A 22,380-nucleotide genomic window follows, 5' to 3' on the forward strand; every position below is an offset into this window, starting at 1 on the left:
ATTGAATCTTCTCGGTCGGTCGCGTAAGGAGACCATAAATAAAGCTTTATGAGTAACTGTAGTACGAATATAGAGATGTAATTTCTCCGCAGATTGTTAAAGAAGCTATTGTATAACATAAGGTAAACAACAATAGCATAGACAGTGAAGTGCATATCATTTTAAAAGTTTACACATAAAAGAAATATGACAATGTTATCTGTTACACTGAACCACTAAGGGTGGCAATCTAGACCCAATAGTTGCTCACATTACAGACACTCCACCAACATAACAAAAGCCAGAGTCCTGGGTTGCAAAATTAAACCTAATACCCCCAGGACACGACCTACATATGATACATGACCAAAGGCAAGCCCAGACAAATCTAAACATAACAATGTCATTGGCTGTAACGACCCATACAACAGCCTTTGCAAAATATAGTTGGTGGGCTGCAAAACAAAAGAGGTGTTCGTCTAATCGCTGCGGCGTCATCTTCACCAAAGTGTAGGGCTTAGCCTTGCAAAATTAAGCCCCACATTCCCAAAAACACCAATCCTTGCCACGCTATTATATGCAAGGTCGGTATACTGTAGTTCTCCTCAGTCATGCAGCACAAGCTGATTTGGCTCAGCAATAGCCAAGAACAAATCATCAAGGATGGGGTCATCTGGCATAGCAGTTGAAGATGATTCTGCAGATGCCCTCCATAAGGTTTTTGGTTTCTTGGATGGAGGTGGAAGAACCAGGCCAGTGTGAATCTGGTATGCAGGCCCTTCAGGCGTAGCGTACCCTTCCCCACTTAATATCGCCATTGGCCATAATTCCTTAGCAAGCTTCTCCTTTACAGCCAAGTATCTTTGACGACGCATACTGCACTTGATCTCTTCACAGATCATTCGAGAAAAGTTTGCATCTCTTACGTGGAACTCATACACGGTCTGTACATACCTAATCACTTTCTTAGCCAAGCTGTTTCTGGCAGCCTTTAGGTTAGGAGATGTTTCGCCAAGAAAATAGCTAACTCTAGCACGGTTATTGGGCCACTTAATAACCAAAGTGGAAATATGAGTGCCATCAGCCATCACCATATCCTCCACCTCATCAACACTTATCTCAAAAGCCGCCACAATCTGAAGCCAAACCCCCCAGAAATCAATGCTGACTGTCTTAGGCCTGGAGGTTATTGGAGGTGCATGACATCTTCCGGTAGAATTCCAGGGCAGCAGCCATCTTCCGGTAGAATTTTGAGCAAGACTTGTTTGCTAAAAATCTTTCTAGGTTAACGTCGTCCACAACTACCTTTTTAGTCCGGACCAAATACTCAACTGCCCTCTCAGCAGCCTCCTCTTCAGAAGCAGCCAATGATGTTCTTATGGTTCCCTGAAAAGTATAGGAAGCAGGACCATTGCGCTTCATAAGTACCACATAAGTAACATTCTGCATTGTGGGTGAATGGTTGTATATTGGGTCCACCCACCCCATTTCCTTGGCAATATCAGATAAAAGGCAGCGATATGAGATCTTGAAAGACTGCTGGTGGCTTCCCATCTTAAATGCAACCTGAAAATCGAAGCAATTAAGGCCTAGTGAAAACCTAGGTAACTCAGCTAATTCGTCTAAACCCATCTAAATTCACGAGTCTGTGCACTTATAGCAGAACTAATAAGCCCCCCTACCAAGGGTCCCTTTCATTTTCAAGCTACAACATGGCTCATCACAAAGGGCCTTTCCTCAACCATCACTCTGCCATATTTCCTTTCGATTGATTTTCTAAACCTTCTTTACATACAAACACCCACCACCCTTCCCAAATCATGATTTTCCAAAATCAGAAAATCCAATAAGTAGCTCCTCCACAAATACTCCTTCATTGCCACCAACCAGCCCAACAGAAAACACCTCATTCACTATCTTCTAGTCTACTGATACTTTCCGCATTACTAATACCCGAGGACGTAATAATGCATGAAAAACTAAAAATAAAACCAGGACTGTAAACAATAAAGCTATTCTAATAAATACAGTATGTAAAATACACAAGAACAACCAAGTTATTCTAATAAGTATTAAGTGAAAACAGGAACACATTAATGTCAAACTGAAGAAAAGAGAAGAGAACAACATGATCAGGAACATTATAGTAGAAAAGCAATAGCCATTTGGCAAACAGATAAGGCCACTAAAAAAGAAAAAAATGAACATAGTAAGGACCAGCTCCCCAAGCATTTACAAAAACTGTAAACAACAGAGTTACTTTATTAAAATATTAAAAAAAATGTAAAACTGAAGAGAATAGCTGAACATGTTAAGGAAGATCATAACATATTTAGTAAATAGATGAGGCAAAGTACCTTTATTTTGCAAATTTTTAAGCCTCCAAATAAACTGGTGTTTTGGTCGTTCTCCTCTAGCAACTGCGTCTCTATATATGTGTGAATATGTAGTCTATTTTAGCTTTACCCAACAGGCAAGAATGCTCAATAAACTAACCACAGGAATGTTCACTGTACAAAGTACAGCAAATCATTGCCTCAACTGTTCATCTCAATTCCCTAGACCGTTACCTTACCTCACCTCACTTCATACTCCACTCCACTCCACTCCTTTCCCTTTTTCCGTCATACAAAAAGGCCATATTTCTTAACCCACCGCTTTTTTTATGTCATGCTTTAGCAACACCACCAAATAAACTCCCCCTAAACGAAAGTAATTTCTATGGGACTCCCTCAGCGAGGAGCCTGCAAGTCTCCAAATTTTGATTATTAAGCACATAATTGTAGACGTAAATTGACAACTAAACAAGCTTCCGCTAATCCAACTGAATTCGTAATGCATCGTCTCCAATTATAAGCAATTTCGTAGGCTATAAGTATAACCATAGACTCACAGTCACAGCTCATAACCAACACTGCATAATAGTCATTAAGCACAATCCCAATTTCTGAAAGCATAAATGTAACTCCAAATCAAATTAGATACATACCAAAGCGAATGGTCGGTACTTCAATAACTTTAAAAATGAGACAATTGTTGAAATCCCTTTTAAACAATGCAGTTAACCCGTCCGGGATAATCGTAAAAACGTTAACAACGATTCATGAACCTTATTAACACACAAGGTTTTATCCACACAATTTTAGCAAAAGGAAATGGCAGTAAAAGGTAGTGTGTTAATTTAGGCATAAAAGTTGCAGGAAGAGATTGATGGACCAGACTAAAATTGTAGGAGGAGATGTATTAGACAAAAAATTGCAGGAAGAGTCATGGATTAGGTAGTGTGAATGTCGAAGATTAGCTTTGTCAGTGTTTAGCTTTGTCAGTTTGCAAAAGTACTGTCAATCTGGCAGGCTATGAAGATGTAACGTGGGATACACATGTGCAAGTGGGCAAAATTGGGCCACATAAGTGTTAGAAGGCTAGGCAAACTATTAAGGCCCACCAAAGCTTCGTAAGGACCACAAAACCATGAAGGCCAACCAGGTAATTTAGGAAGTCCATATCCATATAAAAGCAAAGATAGTATGAAGGCCCAGCAAACACAAAAGGCAGACAAAACGACAGGTTTGTGAGTCGTATTAAACTGTTCATTTGAACAGTAACTTACTTTGGGGACATTTAGAATAAGGTAGGTAGATTTCACTTAATAAATTAATATTCGATCCTTGTATGAGATTAAGCGTATTTCTCTATAAGATTATGTATTCAACCCTTAATCCTATTATTATTTGTTTCAAGATCCGCCACTATGACGGTAGGCCCTAGTCCGTAGAAAGTTATCTATTGCGGCGTCAAGTTGTCAACACCCATTTACTGTCTTTGTGAACTTATTGACCGACTTATTAGATAATGCTGCCATTGAACAATTCAAAGAGTTGAGATCACCTGTCCCACTTTTGTGTCCCATCTCCTGTCCCATTATCTTTATGTTGCGACACATCATCATTCATATGATAAGATTGATAGCAAATTCTCTTAAACTAATGATGTGTCACAAAGTGAGTATAGTTGGACACAAGATGAGACACAAAATGGAATAGAGAATCCGCTCTCTAATTCAAAGCTCATCTTGAAATTAAAACCCGTATTACTACTACCACCACAAGTCAAATGCACCATTATATTCAACTCTTCAACCCTTCCCTTCACAATGATACTGTATTTCGATCTACCATATTCGCTTAAAATATTTTAATAATATAAATCAAATATTAAAATTAATTTTACGCATGATATGATGATACTGATTGTGATACCATCGGGTGGTGCTATTTCATTTTCAGCCCGCAATATTTTTATAACCATATTGGCCCATATAAGACTTTTCAGCTAAAGTTATGCCGAAAATTCATGGTTAGGAATTAGGATACAATAAACTTTAAAATGTGGAGTTAATTTTAACTCCGTCGAATGAATCTAAACACGATCCTTATCATAAAACGATTGAACTGGCCTATTTACATGATCTACTTGTTATTCACTGAAGTCTTTATCTACTTTGATTGATGTAGACATGTAGTCCTATATAGCCGGCTTGATTGACCATTCCTACATTGCAACACATCCCTTTTGGGAAAGTGAATGCTGATATTTTCGATCACATATTCTATAAATCCATGAAATAATGTATCTTTAGCATAACCATCCTAAAAATGGAAGTAGAAATAATTTCAAGAGAATACATAAAGCCATCGTCACCCACACCGTCTCATCTCCGAAACTTGACACTCTCTTTTCTTGATCAGAAGTTTGCCCCATTCATTATACCCGTGCTTCTATTCTATGAGGTTTCCGAAGGGTCCATCCCACTCGACATGTCCCGACTCAAAATATGTTTATCCGAAACCCTTACCACCTTTTACCCTTTAGCCGGTCGATATCAGACTTGGGGGACTATTCTTTGCAACGACGAAGGGATACCCTTTGTCGAAGCCCAAGTTAATTGTCCCCTTTCTGATGTCCTTAGCTCGATATCATCTTCGACCATTAATTTGATCTCATTTTACCCACCTAATAAAGACGATTTAATAGCGTCCAGGGTTCAGCTAGCTATTCAGGTTAATGTGTTTACTTGTGGTGGATTTGCCATTGGGTGGTACCATACTCATAAGGTCACTGATAACATTTCGGCCGCTACTTTTTTCCGGCACTGGGCTGCCCTCGTAACACATCGTTGCGAGGACACAGCCCAGGCCCAACCTGATTTCAATGCCGGTGTCACAGCCTTCCCTCCTGTTCCTGAACAGGACCAAAAGCCTGTGACACCGGCATTAAAAAATAATAAACCAGAGAAGCAAGTGTTAGTACGGAGCTTCCTGTTTAAGAAACAAGCCGTGACTGAATTAAAGGCCAAGTCGATCAGCGACCGAGTCCCAAACCCAACTCGGTTTGAGTCAGTTTCGGGTTTCCTTTGGAAACAACTCTTGTTAGCTTCGCGCAAGGTAGACCGTTCCGTGTTCAGTTTAACAATTGACTTGAGGACAAGATCCGACCCGCCTCTGCCGAACGTATCCATGGGTAATCTAATTGAAATAGCGTGGGCTACGGTTGAAAAACAGGCCGAACTCCCGGAGCTGGTGGCAGAGATCCACGAAACAATATCCAAAATGAAGGATATTGTTTCGGAATATCGAGGCGAAAAAAGAGAAGCAGCTAGGGAAACATACAGGCAGAATTTCATGGAAGCAATATTCGAGTGTAAGGGTAAGAACGTATACGGTCTAACTTCATGGTGTAATGCAGCCGGGTTCGGTGACGTGGATTTTGGGTTTGGTAAGCCTAAATGGATAGTCCCAATTGATGGAATATTAGATAAAATACTAAGGAATGCGATTGTGTTGACGGATTATACAGATGAAGACGGTGACGGGTTTGAAGCGTGGATGTTCTTCGAGGAGGAATCCATTAAGTTTTTGGAGACTAGTGATGAATTTCTTGCCTTTGCTTCGCCAAATTTTAAGCTCGACAATGCTAGTATTTGTTAAAGCATTCGGAGTAGTATGTATGATTTCCATCATTTTTCTACTTCTGTTCAAATCATTTGTTTACTTTTGATTAAAGTAGCTCTTATATAAATTATAAAAGGTTTATAATTGACTCATTATCAAACTAACCAACTTACTAACAACATAACTAACTCCGGATTTACCCAAAATATTTCTTTAACGTAATAGTCAAAAGATCGGCGTTACGACAGCATCGACAACGGTTACAAACCGTTGTAGCATAGACACGGAATCGTAATAAAAACAGCCGTTGTTAAATGTTTTTAAAGAAAAAGAGTTAGTATAGGTAAACAGATTAATTGGGTTATTGGTGAGTCATTTCATGTTCTAGTCATTCGGGATTGCATGCGTCTGGATTGGGTCACATTTTTTCGGATTCCATTCAATTTAGCGTATTTTTGTATCAAGTTATATAGCCATATTGAGCACTAAACATCTATTAACATTCTGGTGGAACGAATGAGTCGCCTCAATTTAAGTTATGGTTTAAATCGAATCCTATGTTTGAAGGGCGGTTAGATCATTAAATAAGGACAGATTATTAAGTCAGGTCGGTTTTACCAAGCCTATTAGTAGTTTTGAAAAATTCTTAGGTCTTCCCGGAGGGTCATTAATGTATCCTCCGTAGCCAATAAGAAGTCTTCATCTCCAAATAATTTTTCGAATTAAAAATACAAAAAGTATAGCATCATAAAACACAATTCTCATTTAAGACGGCATTATCCGTCTTACTGACCTCATAACACTAAAGGAGTAAAGGGGGTGTTTGGTAAACGACGGATTGAGAAATTTTCAGCATATTCGAGGCTTTTAGCATGTTTGACTCATCAATCCACCATTTTGAGTGTTTCGTAACTGGCATATTGAAAGAGTAGATTGGAGCTCAATCTACTGTTTTCCAATATGCTACTCTACCTAACATATTCACATTAGTAGATTGTGAAATATGAATCCGTCAGCAATCTACACATAGATACAACAATCTATTAACTAAAATCTGCTAATTACCAAACACTTCTACTCAATCTGCTAATTGAAATATACTAGTCAAACTTATTAATTTAAGCTGTCATTTATAATCTGCTTGACCAATCTGCTTCTGCTAATATCAATCTGCTGATTAGCAAACAGAGCCAAAGTGAAAACATCACATGGCGGCCCAGGTGAGGAGCATCTAGATCCAAGCTAAAAAGTACACCAATTTTGATTTCACAATTCAAACCGTCAAATTAAACAAAGACATAACTCCAGACTTGTTTAATCACCAATTTCTTCTCCCTTGACTTATTTTTCGTTATATGTAGGAAACCCTAAAATCCCAACTATCATCGTTGTGGAGGAATTTACGAGCAAATCTAACCTTTCCAATGGAGGTAAGTTTCAAAACCCTAGAACCATGTTCAAGAATTACCCTTCCCATGGAATTAATATTATCATGTATACTCCCTAAATTACCCGCTAAATCCCTCTTTCGCTTCAAGTGCGTTTCCAAATCCTATTTAACCGAGATTTCGTCCCCCAAATTCAATTCATTATTTACGGCGGCCAATCATCGACTCTTAATCATCCCAGGCGAGTACAACAAACCCTTCCGTATATACGAACTGGATTCCCCACACTCTCCTCCTACGCTTTGCCCTTACCCTATACCTTCAAAACAGTTTGAAATCTTCAACATGTCGATGGTAGCATGTTGTGAATCTTATCTTTTGATTGGGGTCAGATATACCGACCATGAAGGTCTCATCTTGTTCAACCCAACTACACGTATTTACCGTTTACTCCCTAAAGTTTACGTTCCCACTTGCGCTTACTATGTACATTTTGGCATGTGTCATTGTTTAGATGATGAATTCAATGACGATATCAAAATTGTCAGGTTGGTTCAATACCATCAAATAAGAGAAGTCATCGTCTATAGCTTGAATACTAATTCGTGGAAATCTATCGAGCTTAAACGGACCAGGTTTCAATGGATTGCTGATCCCGTCCTTATACAAAACCATTTACTTGTTATGATTTTTTATGATGGTTCTCGTTATAGACGCTTGACGAGAATAGGCTGTTTTGATATAAAGGCTGAACGATGGTCTAATGATGTGCTCTGGTCTGATACTCTTTTGGGTGAAATCGGTTCCAACTTGACTAAAAAACGTAAAGGTGTTCTCTATCACCTAGGTGCTCTTGAAGGACAGCTGCGTTTTTCATGTTACGATGTGAACAAGTTGAGTTATAGTATATGGGTTATGAAGGAATATGGTGTTAAAGAGTCTTGGGTTAAATTGATGAGCGCTCCTGGGGAAGACCTCAAAGAGGTTTATCACCCTATTGCATACCGCCAGGGATCATCAGATGAACTATTGTGTATACCAAATTTTAGTGGAAAATATTCATGGTACAACCTTAGAGATAAACAATTCATTGAGACGGGATTTGACGGTGAAGGCCTTCATAGAACCAAATACTCTTTTGCTTATGTATGCAGGGGAAGCCTCTTAAACTTTCCTGGAGGTAAACCGATTCGTTCAAAATATGATAATGATGAGGAGAAGGAAGATTATAGATTCTTGCGTTTGAGTCTAAATTCTACCTATGATTATGATGATGATGATAGTTATGATGATGACGATAGTTCTGATGATGACGATGATGACGATAGTTCTGATGATGATGATGATAGTTATGATGATGACGATGATTTTGGTTATTTGTAAAGACATATGTTGTGAACAAAACTTTTGTTATATCTCCTTGGTTACATTGGATTGGATTCGTATTTTAAAAATACGGATTTTAGAAAAGTTGATAAAAAAAAGTTGAAAAATTTATGATTATATCTAAATGTCATTGATTTCCACAAGAGCACACGATTGGAGTATTTGAGTCGTGGCTGGATCCTCTTGTATTCCAAGTAGTACAGTCGTAGCAACAAATACTGAGTCGCTCCTCGTAAAGTTATTATACTGATTGAAGAGGTGTGCATACAAATGCATATGTGTCAGTGCTATTCAAATTAGTTTAGTTCTGATCCATATAGTTCAATTCTTTTCATCTTGTAAAGTTAGTTTCAGCTAGATTGGATTTGTCTACCTCTTTAGAAAGCAAAGATTTTTGTCTGCAGTATGGATTACCAGAACCAATATCTTTGTTGAGGGCAGATAATAATCTTCCTCCATGGCGCACTAGCTTAAAAGAGGTGCTTCTCTACACTTATAAACAAACCTTTCATTTGTTTTAAGCTGCGAATTACCTTTTTGTCATATCATGCTGCTGTAGTGAAGACTTTAAAAGCTTTTTTATGTGTTCCGGAGTCGACATTTTCCGGGCAATGCGTCTATTGTTGAGGAAACCTTTGTGTGCATTTGTTCTAGATCCCTGAAACCAAACCATTTTTTGTGTCTGCCTGTCTCAAACTTAATGGAGAGCCCTTTTTCTTCAGACGCTAGTACATAATTTGTCAAAACAATACGTATTCATTGGTTATGAATTACTCCGTATGATGGAACGATGTAAAACAACCTGCTAAAATGATTGTGTTTCCTTATTATTTTTGAACTAAGAATCATTCGATAGATTTGCCAATACAATTTTCGTTATGGGTCATATTTGACGGGCACCCATTTTGCATTAGATGTTTGATGCAATAATTTGCGATCCCCCATATGGTGTTCGTGCTGGGGGACGTAAATCAGGAGGCAGAAAGCTTCTCAAGGGAGTCATAGGTCCGTATACAGTTCCCGACGAAAAGAGAGAAGGTCATATACCATCAACTGCTGCATATAGCCTGGTCGAATGTGTGCACGATCTTCGTGTGTGCGATATAACAACTAAATAAGTGTGATATTTGAGTATTATGTTACGATGAATGCTGTGAGCGAGGCCTATTATCCATGCCATCCCTGTTTCAAGGCGGTTGGAGGGTGACCAAGTCATTTCCGCGCAAGGCCAGGTTAATTAGTTTCGTAAACAATCTGGAACATATTCGAACCCAAAAGTTGTCCCTAACCGATCCACCCGGCCTAAAAATTACTTGACCGAAAATAACTAACTGACCCACAATCAGAAATGACCAGAAAATGACCCACGTTCACAAATGGCAGAAGACGACTAACGACGACAAGTAATTTTGTCGACCATGTATAACATAATCAGAGAGAATGGGTAAGGTTTGGTAACTCAAATTTTTGCATGTTCCATATTTGATTACTATTTCCTTATGCCGTGAATTTATTATTGAGTAAATTAAAAATTACTCTCTTTTAAAATTGACTTTTTTAAAACTACTCCCTTATATAATATTTTCCTAAAATTACCCCCTTTAAATGCACTTTTGTTAAAAATTGCTTCAAAACACAAATTTAAGTTACTTATTCCGTCATTTTATGAACTTATTTCGTTTGTCTCTTAGCCAATTTATACTTTAAAGCGTATAACAATGGAGACTAAGTTCAAAAACAGACATAATAAGTCATCTAAATTGGAGTTTTGAAGTAATTTTTGATAAAAGTGCATATTAAGGGAGTAATTTTAGTAAAAAATTATATATGGGAGTAATTTTAGAAAACAGAATTTTAAAAAGGAGTACTATGCCGCGTCTGAAGCTGGAAGAGTTCCAAACAAGTGCATATTAAGGGAGTTTTGAAGTAATTTTTGATAAAAGTTCAAAAACAGACATAATAAGTCAGCTGGAAGAGTTCCAAACAAAGTGTTACAGCAGATTCTACGACTGAGTCCGAGTACTATGCCGCGTCTGAAGCTGCAAAGGAAGCGATATGGATGCGTCAATTCTTACAAGGACTCTCTGTAGTGCCTAGTTCGAATGACCCGATCACCATCTATTGCGACAATAGAGGTGCCATCTTCCAAGCTAAGGAGCCTAAGTCTAGCAACAAGTCTAGACATGTACAACGGAAAGCTCATCTAATCCGAGATTACGTGGAGCAAAAGGAAGTAGTGATAGAAAAGATTGCTACAGATGATAACATAGCAGATCCTCTCACTAAACCATTACGACAAGATAAGCATGAAGGGCATGTTAATTCCATGGGAATTAAACGTGTTCCTGAGTTGTAGTACTCTTTTATGGATTAGATTCATTCTCTTTTGTACTCTATACGACATCATCGTTTTGATATTTATATATTTTGTTTTTCATGTGGATTTGTACGACAATTTTGAACACCACAAAGTGAATTGAACAAACATTATATTTTTGGTCCTTAATTGCCCACGTGAGTGATAACTCGGCAATTATTTTGTGACGTTGGTTGATGGAGGGTTCAACGAGCCATAAGTCAAAAGGTTGAATGACCAATCACAGAGGCGATTTATACGGATATCTCGTAGGACACAATTGTGACATCGACGTGGAGTCCTAAATGTTTTATAACATTCGGTCCGGGTCGTGGATAGGACCTCCATGGTGATCCTAAGAGTCGATTCTTTTGACTATCGATTGTCTCTTGAGATTAAGGCAGATTTTGGGTGACTTTGGTTTCTTTCTCACGGTCATCCGTAACAGGGGGCCAAGTAGATTTTTTCCGGGTCATTTCATGCTGTGCTTAGATCGGAAGGAGTCGAGTTGAAGGAAATATTCAGCCTTTATCAGTTACTCGATATTTCTCAGGGCCACTCGAGGAGTCAGAATCGAAATGCATGGCCATGCTCGAATACGAATTCGTTTTATCGGTTGAGTTACTCTCTAGTCGGGGAAACCACTCTTGATACAGATCGATTGTAAAATACGAGCTTTGCGGATTCGGATCTGCAAATTGTTTTACATTGAGTGGGAGAAATTTTAAATGGATATGAGAATCGGTTATCGCACATACACTTGTACGGACAAGTGGGAGTTTGTTGATTTGTGTCCTCCGTTAGTGCGGATAACGTTATTACACATACACTTGTACGGACAAGTGGGAGCTTGTTGGGGCTGGTGTCCTCTACAGTTAGTGCAATAATATTTAAATCTCTAAAATAATCAAAGGGTATACTTTTGTATTATTATCAGTTGGTCCACGTTTATCAATAACGGTTGGCTTGCTAGATAAGTTTGACGTTATTGTCATACAGATGGCGGTGATCAACTGGTCCCTAAAAGTCACACCTATAGGATACGTTTGAGAGATGTGACGGTATGAAAATACAGTCATGTTGATGCCTGTTCCGGGTGTAGTTCCAGAGCAAGTATCGTTACCACCCGTGGCTTGTAGAATAATGTCTTTGGTTGAACCCTTCTCGCTCCTATCGCCTCTCTCGGCCTTTCCTGCAACAATGAACGAACTGAGGGCTTGGCTTTGTGCCAAGCGTACCCACTCCGACGCCCAAGTCAGTGAACTTAGAGGTATAAGTTGTATACTAATTGGCTAGGAATGTATTGTAGAGAGATAAGGGAGATATTACCAGATGAATAGTGTATTCTAGGTTAAGTTGTGGGATCCTTTCCTCAATGAAGGTTGAGGAGTATTTATAGGCTTTCACCTTTTGTCACGTAGTGGCCAAGTGGCCAAGTGGCTTATTAGGTGGAAAGACCGTTCTACCCTCGGCCGATGGACCTACGGCAGGCCGGCGGAGGGTCTTGGTGAGTACGCGGACATGTGTCCCGGCTGGCGAGCTGTCTGGCCGAGACCCGGCTATCGGCCGATGGGCTGCCGATCGGCTAGGCCGTCTAAGCCGTCGACTTCTTTGTGGATATCCTTGACCTTGCTCGGTGTGTTGACTTGGTCGGCGGTGCAGAATATGCCCCATCAATTTGCCCCCAGCGTAGTCCATGCCGTGGTATGGGCTCCGATGTATGCTGAGCATATATTCTGCACTAAGTAAATTTCGCAAATTTTTCTGTATCGGCGTCTTCTTGTGTATCGGCGTGGCACCTGTTATTCCGTACCATATACCATATCCCCCCTCCACATGGGTGCGTGAAGGGTAACCGATGTGGAAAGGAACAAGACGCTGGCCGAGACCAGGGCTGAGAGTGCCGGTTGAATTTGATTGCCCCCGGCCGGTGCTTCCTGGCTTGGTTTGTCGGAAACCGGCGGAGACTAGATACCTAGGAATTTGCTTGAGGGAGATGAACAGTCGAAGAGATGTGAATAGGCGTGTTGAAGACGCTTGGTCACTGTTGCATTGATTGACATTCAACTGTTGCGACGATTGACATTCCGCGGTTGCATGCTTGACACGTGTGTGTTCGCTGATTGGTTGACGCTTCATGGGCTGTGCCCTGATTGGTCCTTCTTCATGGGCTTTTCTCTATAAATAGGGTAGTTATTCCGTGATTTTGGCCTTCATTTTATTTTCGAAAATTTTTCTCTAAAATCTTCATCTCTCCAAACTTTCAAGGGTTTTCTTCTTCTTAATCCTCGGAGTATTTGATCCGGCGAGTGTTTTTCTTTAAGGTAAACAAGCAAACTCTTTATTTTCCTTGCTAATAATTTGTTGTGAACCATGTCTTCTGCGATCTTTGGGCCTAGTAAACTGCGTCGGGGGTCCTAGGTCTCCTTCTCTGAAGTTGATCCTCAAATTCGGAGGAATGGGAGGATTTCGACTCTTTTGGTGATCTTGGTGATGATTTTGGTGATGATATGGAAAGGTCTCGTCCTAGTGAGGGGAGACGGTACGTCATGGATCACGGCTATGTCTGTAAGATCCGCCTTGATCGTGCTTGGTCCCGTAAGCTTGCCCGTTGTTCCGGCGGGAAACTTTTCGAGGATCATTTTTTCTTTGGTAGGGGATACGAAATCGTTATCCTGGGGGGAGGGTCAGTGTATCGCTTTGCCCTCCGCCGGACCCATATCTTGGCGTGTACTGCGGCATTTGGAGTACGGGCTCCGGTTTCATTGAATGGGTACGTTGTGGCCATAATTAGAGCCATGAACGTTCTTTGTTGCCCAACCGCACCCGCTGGCCATGAGGACCATAATTGGTTTCGTCGGCTTTGTCTTTTTAAGGGGAGGCTCGACGGTGGATTTATTCCGCCGTCTTCATCATCTCAAACCGTCACTCCCTGGCCGCGTTGGATGGTACAGCGTACAAACCGAGCAGGGTTACGTCTCTGTTGACAAACTCTCTTCTTGCAAGGGCTGGCAGGGTCGGTGGGTGTATGTTAAAGTGCCGAATGACTATCCATTTGCCCGTTCCTTCCAAAGATCGAGTTAATTTGCGGTGTGAGACTAGGGCGGAGCATGACGGATGGGTCACTCGGAAGCGTCTTAAAATGGATGCCGCAGGTCCCTCGAAGGAGGATGAGAGGTGGCCATGAGGCTCTTTGAGGTGGACAAGGGTGGGGTGCCGAAAAGATGGATTCCCCGACGCGAGATCATTCTTCAGGATGAGCCGCTTTGCTATGTCGGCCTCATACCGGCCCTAGCACGGGGTGAGTGGGGTCGGTGTGAGGCCCACCGCCGCTCTTGATGTTTCTTTATTTTCGAATCTCGATTCATTTCTTCTTCTTGACTCTTGCTTTGTTTCTTTTGTAGACCACTTTGGACCGGACCTATCTGAGGATCTTCTTCGGAGAATGGGGCTGCACAAAGATAAAACCGTCGCTAACTTGCATCCCAAGGCTTCAGCCGATGACCGCAGGGTGTCGCCGAATGATCTTATGGAACAGCGGCTAAAGGTCTTGAGCAAGGAGGAGGCGCAGGCGAGGGTTGTTAGCGGTGTGGTGCGTCGGACGCGGAAAACAAGGCCCTTGGTGGCAACGGCGTCGACACCGGCTTCAACTCCCATCCCCTCCCTTAAGAAGGTGGAGATTGTTGAGATTCCCGATGAGGGGGATTCTGACGCAGAGGGATCTCCTCTTATCCGTAAGAGGAAAGGGACAGCTTCTACCGCTGGCGAGGAAGTGCCTTCTCCGGTCAAGAAGGCCAAGCATGGTACCTATCTAGCTCGTGGCTTAAATTCAGCCGTGCCACTAGGTATTTCTGATGGGTCGATCGATATCGATGTTTTAACCGAACTCGCAGATCGGCCGCGATCGGCTATTGCTCACGTTGGGCGGCGAGGCGGTGGGGTCCTCTGCACAGGTTGGTGGTCAAGGCACCACCGTCAACCCTTCATCCCAGAAGGCTTTCGTCTCCCAGCCGCAGGCTAGTGGCCAAATTGCCACCATCGTCCCTTCATCCCAGAAGGCTTCCGTCTCCGAGCTTATAGAGGAGGGCACGAAGCTTATTAGGGAGCTGGCGAGGTGGAACGTGGCTACATTTGCTCGTCTCGGGGAGCAAGAGAAGGTCGTGGCTCGGCTGTTCATGAGCGTAATGCCACTAAGCGGTGGCTGCTGCAGCGGCGAAGTTGGGTCTCCTTAATGAACAGAGGCTCAGGATAGAAGCTGAGAAAACGCTCTTGGCCGAGAGAAAACTTAGGGAGGACGCTGAAAAGGAGGTCCTTGCTGAGAGGGCTAAAGCCGAGACTGCGGCTGCCGAAGCTGCGGGCGCGAGGAAATGTGAGCTCGCTCAGGGGCGCGCCGACCTCTACCTTAAGCAGAGGAACGAGTCCCGGGACTGTTTAAGGCTCGGGCGGAGGTGGTTCGGGCGAGATGCCGTCATCAAGCGAAGGAGGCGGACATCGAGATCGCAAACCGACATGCTTCCCAAACCGTGCGCCAAGTTCCGGGATTTGGCCGAAGATGCTTTGCTAGGGAAGTTATCGGGGAGCTTTTCCCTCTTGATGGTTCCTTCCCGTGGGGCAGGTTCGACGCGCTGCTTGATGACAAGCTCGAGGCTAAGGAGAAAGCCGCGGTGGAGGAGGCCAAGGAGGCGGTGAAGGCAAAGACGGAGAGGGAGGCGGCCGCTGAGAAAGCAGCTCTTGCTGAGAGGGCTCGGGTGGCTAAGGAAGAAGCCGAAAGGATGAGGGCAGCTGAGGCTGCCGAAGCCGAGGCTGAGGCTGCTAGAATAGCTGCTGGGTTGCCCGCCGAAGAAGATGCGGCTTGATGAGAACAAGTTTACAGCAGATCTGCTTCGGCTGTCCGGGGGCCAGTTACTCAGCCCTTCCTCCCGTTATCTCTTTGTACGTGAACATAATAGTAGTTTTTGTTTTCTTTTTGTACAACCTCGGTAGGTTGTGTTTCGGCTTATCCCTATGGGGACGGCCGTCGTCCGTATTCTTTTCACTTGTAATTTGTAACTTATCTTCTAATAATGGTTCGTTTCTTTCGCCTTCGGCTTGGCCGAGGTCTTTATCTCATCTTTGTCAGAATTGTCTTCCTGTATTCCTAATTGAGCGCCCCTTTTGTTTCCGCCTCGGCTTGGCCGTGGCCGTTTTAGAGTGCGTATCTCAACTGTGTTTCAACGCTTCCAAGACACTTCGTCTGTTTTTGCGAGTGTAGTGTGCGATGGCCGTTACTGTCATGGTATCCGCCTTGCGAGGGTGATTGCCGCTCTTGTCGGATTGACAGTGTGAGCCGGCACTGGTTTCTTGATAGCGTGTTACGGGGCGTCTACCACTTGGAGTGACTGCGACGGCATAAAACCTCTTGGGGTGACTGCCGTGGCGTCTACTACTTGGGGTGACTGCGACGGCGCTAGACTCTTGATGGAGACTGCCGCTCTTGTCGGTATGACAGTGTGAGCCGGCGTCTGTTTCTTGATAGCGTGTTACGTGGCGTCTACCACTTGGAGTGACTGCGACGGCATCTAACCTCTTGGGGAGAGGCTAGTGGCGTCTACTACTTGGGGTGACTGCGACGGCGCTAGACTCTTGATGGAGACTGCCGCTCTTGTCGGTATGACAGTGTGAGCGGCGTACATTTCTTGATAGCGTGTTACGGGGCGTCTACCACTTGGAGTGACTGCGACGGCATCAAACCTCTTGGGGTGACTGCCGTGGCGTCTACTACTTGGGGTGACTGCGACGGCGCTAGACTCTTGATGGAGACTGCCGCTCTTGTCGGTATGACAGTGTGAGCCGGCGTCTGTTTCTTGATAGCGTGTTACGTGGCGTCTACCACTTGGAGTGACTGCGACGGCATCTAACCTCTTGGGGTGACTGCCGTGGCGTCTACTACTTGGGGTGACTGCGACGGCGCTAGACTCTTGATGGAGACTGCCGCTCTTGTCGGTATGACAGTGTGAGCCAGCGTCTGTTTCTTGATAGCGTGTTACGTGGCGTCTACCACTTGGAGTGACTGCGACGGCATCTAACCTCTTGGGGTGGCTAGTGGCGTCTACTACTTGGGGTGACTGCGACGGCGCTAGACTCTTGATGGAGACTGCCGCTCTTGTCGGTATGACAGTGTGAGCCGGCGTCGTTTACTTGATAGCGTGTTACGTGGCGTCTACCACTTGGAGTGACTGCGACGGCATCTAACCTCTTGGGGTGACTGCCGTGGCGTCTACTACTTGGGGTGACTGCGACGGCGCTAATTTCTTGACAGAGAATGCCGCTCTTGTCGGTATGACAGTGTGAGCGGCGTCATTTCTTGATAGCGTGTTACGTGGCGTCTACCACTTGGAGTGCCTGCGACGGCATCAAACCTCTTGGGGTGACTGCCGTGGCGTCTACTACTTGGGGTGACTGCGACAGCGCTAATTTCTTGATGAGAGAATGCCGCTCTTGTCGGTATGACAAAGTGTGAGCGGCGTCTGTTTCTTGATAAATAAGCGATGGGAAGAACTTTGCTTTGATGGAAGGCGTGGATGGTTTTTCACTAGGTAAAAACATGCGTTGGGGTGTCCTGACCATCTTGGACACCTCCGTAGCTACATAAAATTTTACAAGACTACCAATGCCCTAACGGCCCATCACAGGTACATCCCCCAAATCAGCCACTAGTCGTATCCATGAGGTCGCCCCCCTGCTGTAAGGACGGGCTTTTTCCTTTTTCGGACTTCTTCGCCTCTTTGAGGGATTGCATGTTGCAACCTCGGGCAGCTATTTGGACGTTGACCACCTCATCCTTCTCGTCTTTGGAGACGAGCTTATGCGCTTCCCCCCGGTCCGAGACATACATCAGTGTTAGGGCCCGGATGGACATCACTGCGTCAGCCTCGCTCAGGGTGACTCGGCCTATGAGAACGTTGTAGGCAGACGAGCCGTCGATGACGACGAACTCAGCTAGGATATTTTTAGCCGCGTTCTTCTCGCCGAACGTCACCGGGAGTTTAATTGATCCCAGCGGCACCAGGCCGGCCCCAGAGAAGCTGTATAGGGGGTTGGTGCAGGGGCTTAAGTCCTTGATCCTCAGGCCGAGGCCGAGAAAGCACTCTCTAAACATGATGTTCGTGTATGCACCTGTGTCAATCAGGCACCTATTGACCAGGTGGTTGGATATGTCCAAATTGACTACAAGCGGGTCGCTGTGAGGGGCGATGATCCCTTCGTAGTCCTTTCTTCCGATAGTTATATCGGGGATGCTTGCAGAGGGGATCCTTGAGTTGGGCACAAAGTTGATGGCCTGATATAGCTCGTTTAGGTGCCGCTTGTGCCCATGAGCGGACCCTCCGTTTTCGTTGCCCCCGATGACAACATGAATCACGCCTATCCGCTCGAAGACGGACTTCCTATCTGAATCGCCGGCGTCGGTCTTTTGGCCTTTTGCAACGTACTTGCCGAGGCTTCCCTTTCGGATCAGCTCCTCTATGGCATTCTTCAGATGGCGGCAGTCGTTGGTTAAATGGCCAGTGTGGCCGTGGTAATCACAGTATTGGCTCGTGTCACCGTCGCTTTTTGGCTTGGGAGGTCTTTCCCACTTCTGACCCTCGTTTTTGCTCAGGGCGAAGACTTCGGGCGATACGACGAGAGGGGTTTTTCACTATACCGCCTCGGTGGTACGTTCCCGAATTCCACCCGGCGCCGCCGAGTCTTGCTTCCGGTCGGATCGTCCGACCGTGATCTGTTATTCTCACGGCGTCTGCGTCGGACCGCGAGCCTAAGTTGTCGCGGCGTCCTTCGTCCCGGCTGTCCGCTGTGACCCTTCCTCGTCATCACGATTGCTCGGCGCGGGGATCTTCCCGAGGTCTTGTGGTAGTCTTCCACCTTGATGGCTTGGTCGGCCAACTTTCTGGCGGCGTCCAGGCCCTGGGCCTCCGCTCTTGATGAGCTCGTTTTTAAGGCCCCCTTGGGAGGCCCTTCATCGATGCGAAGGCCGCCGGCTCGGGATTAATTTCTCGAATCTGCTGGACCTTTCCATCGAACCTCTTCACGTAGCTCCGGAGAGACTCGCCCCCTCTTGTCGATGGTCGGGAGGTCGATGTCTCTACGGCCCTTCTCCTATTGCGCAGAGTCTTGGGCTAGGAAAGCGCCCTTCAGGTCGGCGTAGTAGTACACCGAGCCATCGGGAAGCCCTTTGTACCGGCTCTCCGAGCCATCCCAGCAAAGTTGTTGGGAAAATTCGGCACGGACCTCATCGGGCTGCTCCCATACCGACATGTAAGATTCGAAGGCCTCGGCGTGGTCGATGGATCACCATCCCCCTTGTATGACGGGGGTGGCGGCTTGAGCTTATTTGGCACCGGGACTTCTAGGACGTAGGCGTTAAGGGGCTGCGACCACGTCCGAACGACACGCGGCGATCGGCTCCTTGCGTCCCTAACTCGGCTCCTCCCCGTAGCGGGAGGGGCTCCTTCTTCGGCTCGGACTTCTTCTCCAACTCTGCTGAGTCGGACTCCTCTGGCTCCTTCGGGGTGAGCCTCGTTCGTGCGGCGGGGACGCTGTCCTCCCACGAGTGCGGGAAGGACTTAGGTCTACCGCGCCCACTTTGGGCTCCCCCGGCGATTTGGCTGGGTTAGCTTCTCCTAGTGCTCCGTTCAAGTTTTTCTGAGTCACATTTTGGGCCCTGGTCTCCCGGACAGTTTCCGCTGCTCTTGTCGGCGTGACAGTGTGAGCAGGCGTGTTACTAATTAGGTCTAGGAGCATTTTCAGCCTGGCTACGTCAACCACATGTCCCATGATGGTGACCTGGTTGGCTGGCAGCGGCGTGTCGGGTATTGATGGCATCCCGAACTCCGGTTGGATTACTCCACCGGTGGAGGGCTGTATGACTCCAGAATTGTTGAAAGTATCATCTTGGTAAAATGCAGTTTCGTCGGTTACGACTGCATCTTGTTGTTTAGACATTTTCTTAGCTTTTTGGGTGGGTTTTTGCTGGGTTTTTTTTTTGTTTGGGAATGAATGTGACTAGCTTCTAGTGTCTTTTCCCACAGACGGCGCCAATTGTTCCGGGTGTAGTTCCAGAGCAAGTATCGTTACCACCCGTGGCTTGTAGAATAATGTCTTTGGTTGAACCCTTCTCGCTCCTATCGCCTCTCTCGGCCTTTCCTGCAACAATGAACGAACTGAGGGCTTGGCTTTGTGCCAAGCGTACCCACTCCGACGCCCAAGTCAGTGAACTTAGAGGTATAAGTTGTATACTAATTGGCTAGGAATGTATTGTAGAGAGATAAGGGAGATATTACCAGATGAATAGTGTATTCTAGGTTAAGTTGTGGGATCCTTTCCTCAATGAAGGTTGAGGAGTATTTATAGGCTTTCACCTTTTGTCACGTAGTGGCCAAGTGGCCAAGTGGCTTATTAGGTGGAAAGACCGTTCTACCCTCGGCCGATGGACCTACGGCAGGCCGGCGGAGGGTCTTGGTGAGTACGCGGACATGTGTCCCATTGGCGAGCTGTCGGCCGAGACCAGCTATCGGGCCGACGGGTCTGATCGGCTAGGTCGTTTCTAAGCCGTCGACTTGCTGTGGATATCCTTGACCTTGCTCAGTGTGTTGACTTGGTCAGCGGTGCAGAATATGCCCCATCAATGCCTAATATGACTAAGCAGTTAGTCGGAGTTATTGACTAATAATTAGTCAAACGCGATGTTGAGATATTTTATTTAATACGGATTAAATAATAATGGCTAAGGCGAATTAAACAGTTAATTCGTAAATTAAATATAAACGATTATATTTGATTAATGTATATTGAATAAATTAATTATACAATATTGTCATTATCGGACATGTATTATTATATCGACTAATTCATGTTACTAGACGATGTTTTAATAACCGATAACCGATGACGATTTATGATAAAATCCCGTCATATACATTTTAGCAATTACGAGTCGGATCACGAGTTAAATGAGGAGAAAGTGGAAAGCCCACTCCCTCCTCTTGAGACCCGCGGACCGAGGCAAACAAAAGGAGAGGCTCTCTCTCCTTTTGACCTAAGCATTTTCATTTTACAGAAAATTAGGTTTTGGAGGCATTCTCTCTGAAACCTAGATCTCACATCGAAAAACCTCACATAAACTCTCTCAATATTGCAAGGCAATTAGAGAGTACTTTCTAGCACAAGGGGCATAGTCTCAGACGGTCTTGGGTGCAACGATTAGAAGGAAATCTACTTTGATTTCTGTTCTTAGGCCGAATTCTCAAGGACCCGAGGTTGATTCTTTATTCCTTATCGTTTCTCTTGTATTTATGTTTTATGACGATAATCACATGTTAAAGATACGTTATAGTCCTAAAATTTAAGGGAATTCTACGGATATTTCCCTACAAGTACTCCGTAACAAACAATATGAAAGAAAAAAGTAACGTTAGAGAATGGAGAAATCACAATTTGCGTTTGTTTTATAACCAAAACCCAATATTTATATGCAATATGTATGTAGTAGTTAACACGGTGTTAAATTCCAATCAAAATTATCAAAGCTTAGCATTCATTATCGTGGGATAGAGAGAATTGGTAGAATTTGAATGGGATTGTAAAATACTAGTTTTTGAACCCGTGCACTGCACGGGTGGTAACGAAAATTATTATTAAGAATAAAAACTTACGTATTTTCTTATTTAGTAAAGTAAATAACTAAATTTTAGATAATTTACTTTGTTTACTAATACACTTTTGATAATTTATGTTGCTTAATTTATTTTTTCTTTACTTTTTAACTTATGAGAGATAAAATCTAAAAGGTGAACATAAAATTATTGTCGATTTCATAAACTATTTATCAGGCAATCTTATCTTTATTAATTCAGAAGACAATATTCAATCCAGGGCGTGCCACGTCATTAAATCAACTTTTTTTTTGGAAATGCATGTTATGGTGGGGCCCGTTAGTGTGCAATGTATTTTTGTTCTTCAGAATTCCGGCTATACAAACATGCGACAAATTCCGTCTTAGAACAAATACTATGAAATGATACTATGAAATAATTTTATACATTCCGAATAAAAGAAATTAATGGCATATAAGCGGAATGAATTACAAATCGAAATAAATAAAATTAATTACAAATAAATGAATTACCTAATTTAAAAAAAAATTACATAATTACGAGAAGGAATTACATTTAATTATGGGATTGAATTACATATAATGCGAATAAATTACATGCATAATTTTTAAAAACTAGATAGTACGATATATTTTTTTTAAAAAAATCATTTATTATTTCCTCTTAAACCA

At 43.7% G+C, this 22,380-nt stretch overlaps 2 protein-coding genes across 2 annotated transcripts; both read left to right on the top strand.

Annotated features, from left to right (window-relative positions):
• The first annotated feature begins 4,577 nt into the window (after window positions 1-4,577).
• Window positions 4,578-6,040, top strand: LOC141645907 (stemmadenine O-acetyltransferase-like). The gene has a single exon (XM_074454061.1). It carries the CDS (start codon window positions 4,635-4,637, stop codon window positions 5,964-5,966), a length of 1,332 nt encoding a protein of 443 aa, XP_074310162.1. The 5' UTR covers window positions 4,578-4,634; the 3' UTR covers window positions 5,967-6,040.
• Window positions 6,041-7,663: 1,623 nt separating this feature from the next.
• Window positions 7,664-9,062, top strand: LOC141648665 (F-box protein CPR1-like). Its single transcript, XM_074457390.1, has 2 exons — window positions 7,664-8,498; window positions 9,025-9,062. Exons 1-2 carry the CDS (start codon window positions 7,664-7,666, stop codon window positions 9,060-9,062), a joined length of 873 nt encoding a protein of 290 aa, XP_074313491.1.
• The last annotated feature ends 13,318 nt before the right edge of the window (window positions 9,063-22,380 follow it).

Source organism: Silene latifolia, chromosome 3 (assembly GCF_048544455.1).
Source record: "Silene latifolia isolate original U9 population chromosome 3, ASM4854445v1, whole genome shotgun sequence".
In the NCBI taxonomy this organism is placed as follows: domain Eukaryota; kingdom Viridiplantae; phylum Streptophyta; class Magnoliopsida; order Caryophyllales; family Caryophyllaceae; genus Silene; species Silene latifolia.

Coding starts and splice junctions, on each gene's coding strand:
- LOC141648665 (XM_074457390.1), top strand. CDS start 7,664: ATGTCGATGGTAGCATGTTGTGAATCTTATCTTTTGATTGGGGTCAGA. Junction 8,499..9,024: donor CCTCTTAAACTTTCCTGGAG/GTAAACCGATTC, acceptor TGATCCATATAG/TTCAATTCTTTTCATCTTGT.
- LOC141645907 (XM_074454061.1), top strand. CDS start 4,635: ATGGAAGTAGAAATAATTTCAAGAGAATACATAAAGCCATCGTCACCC.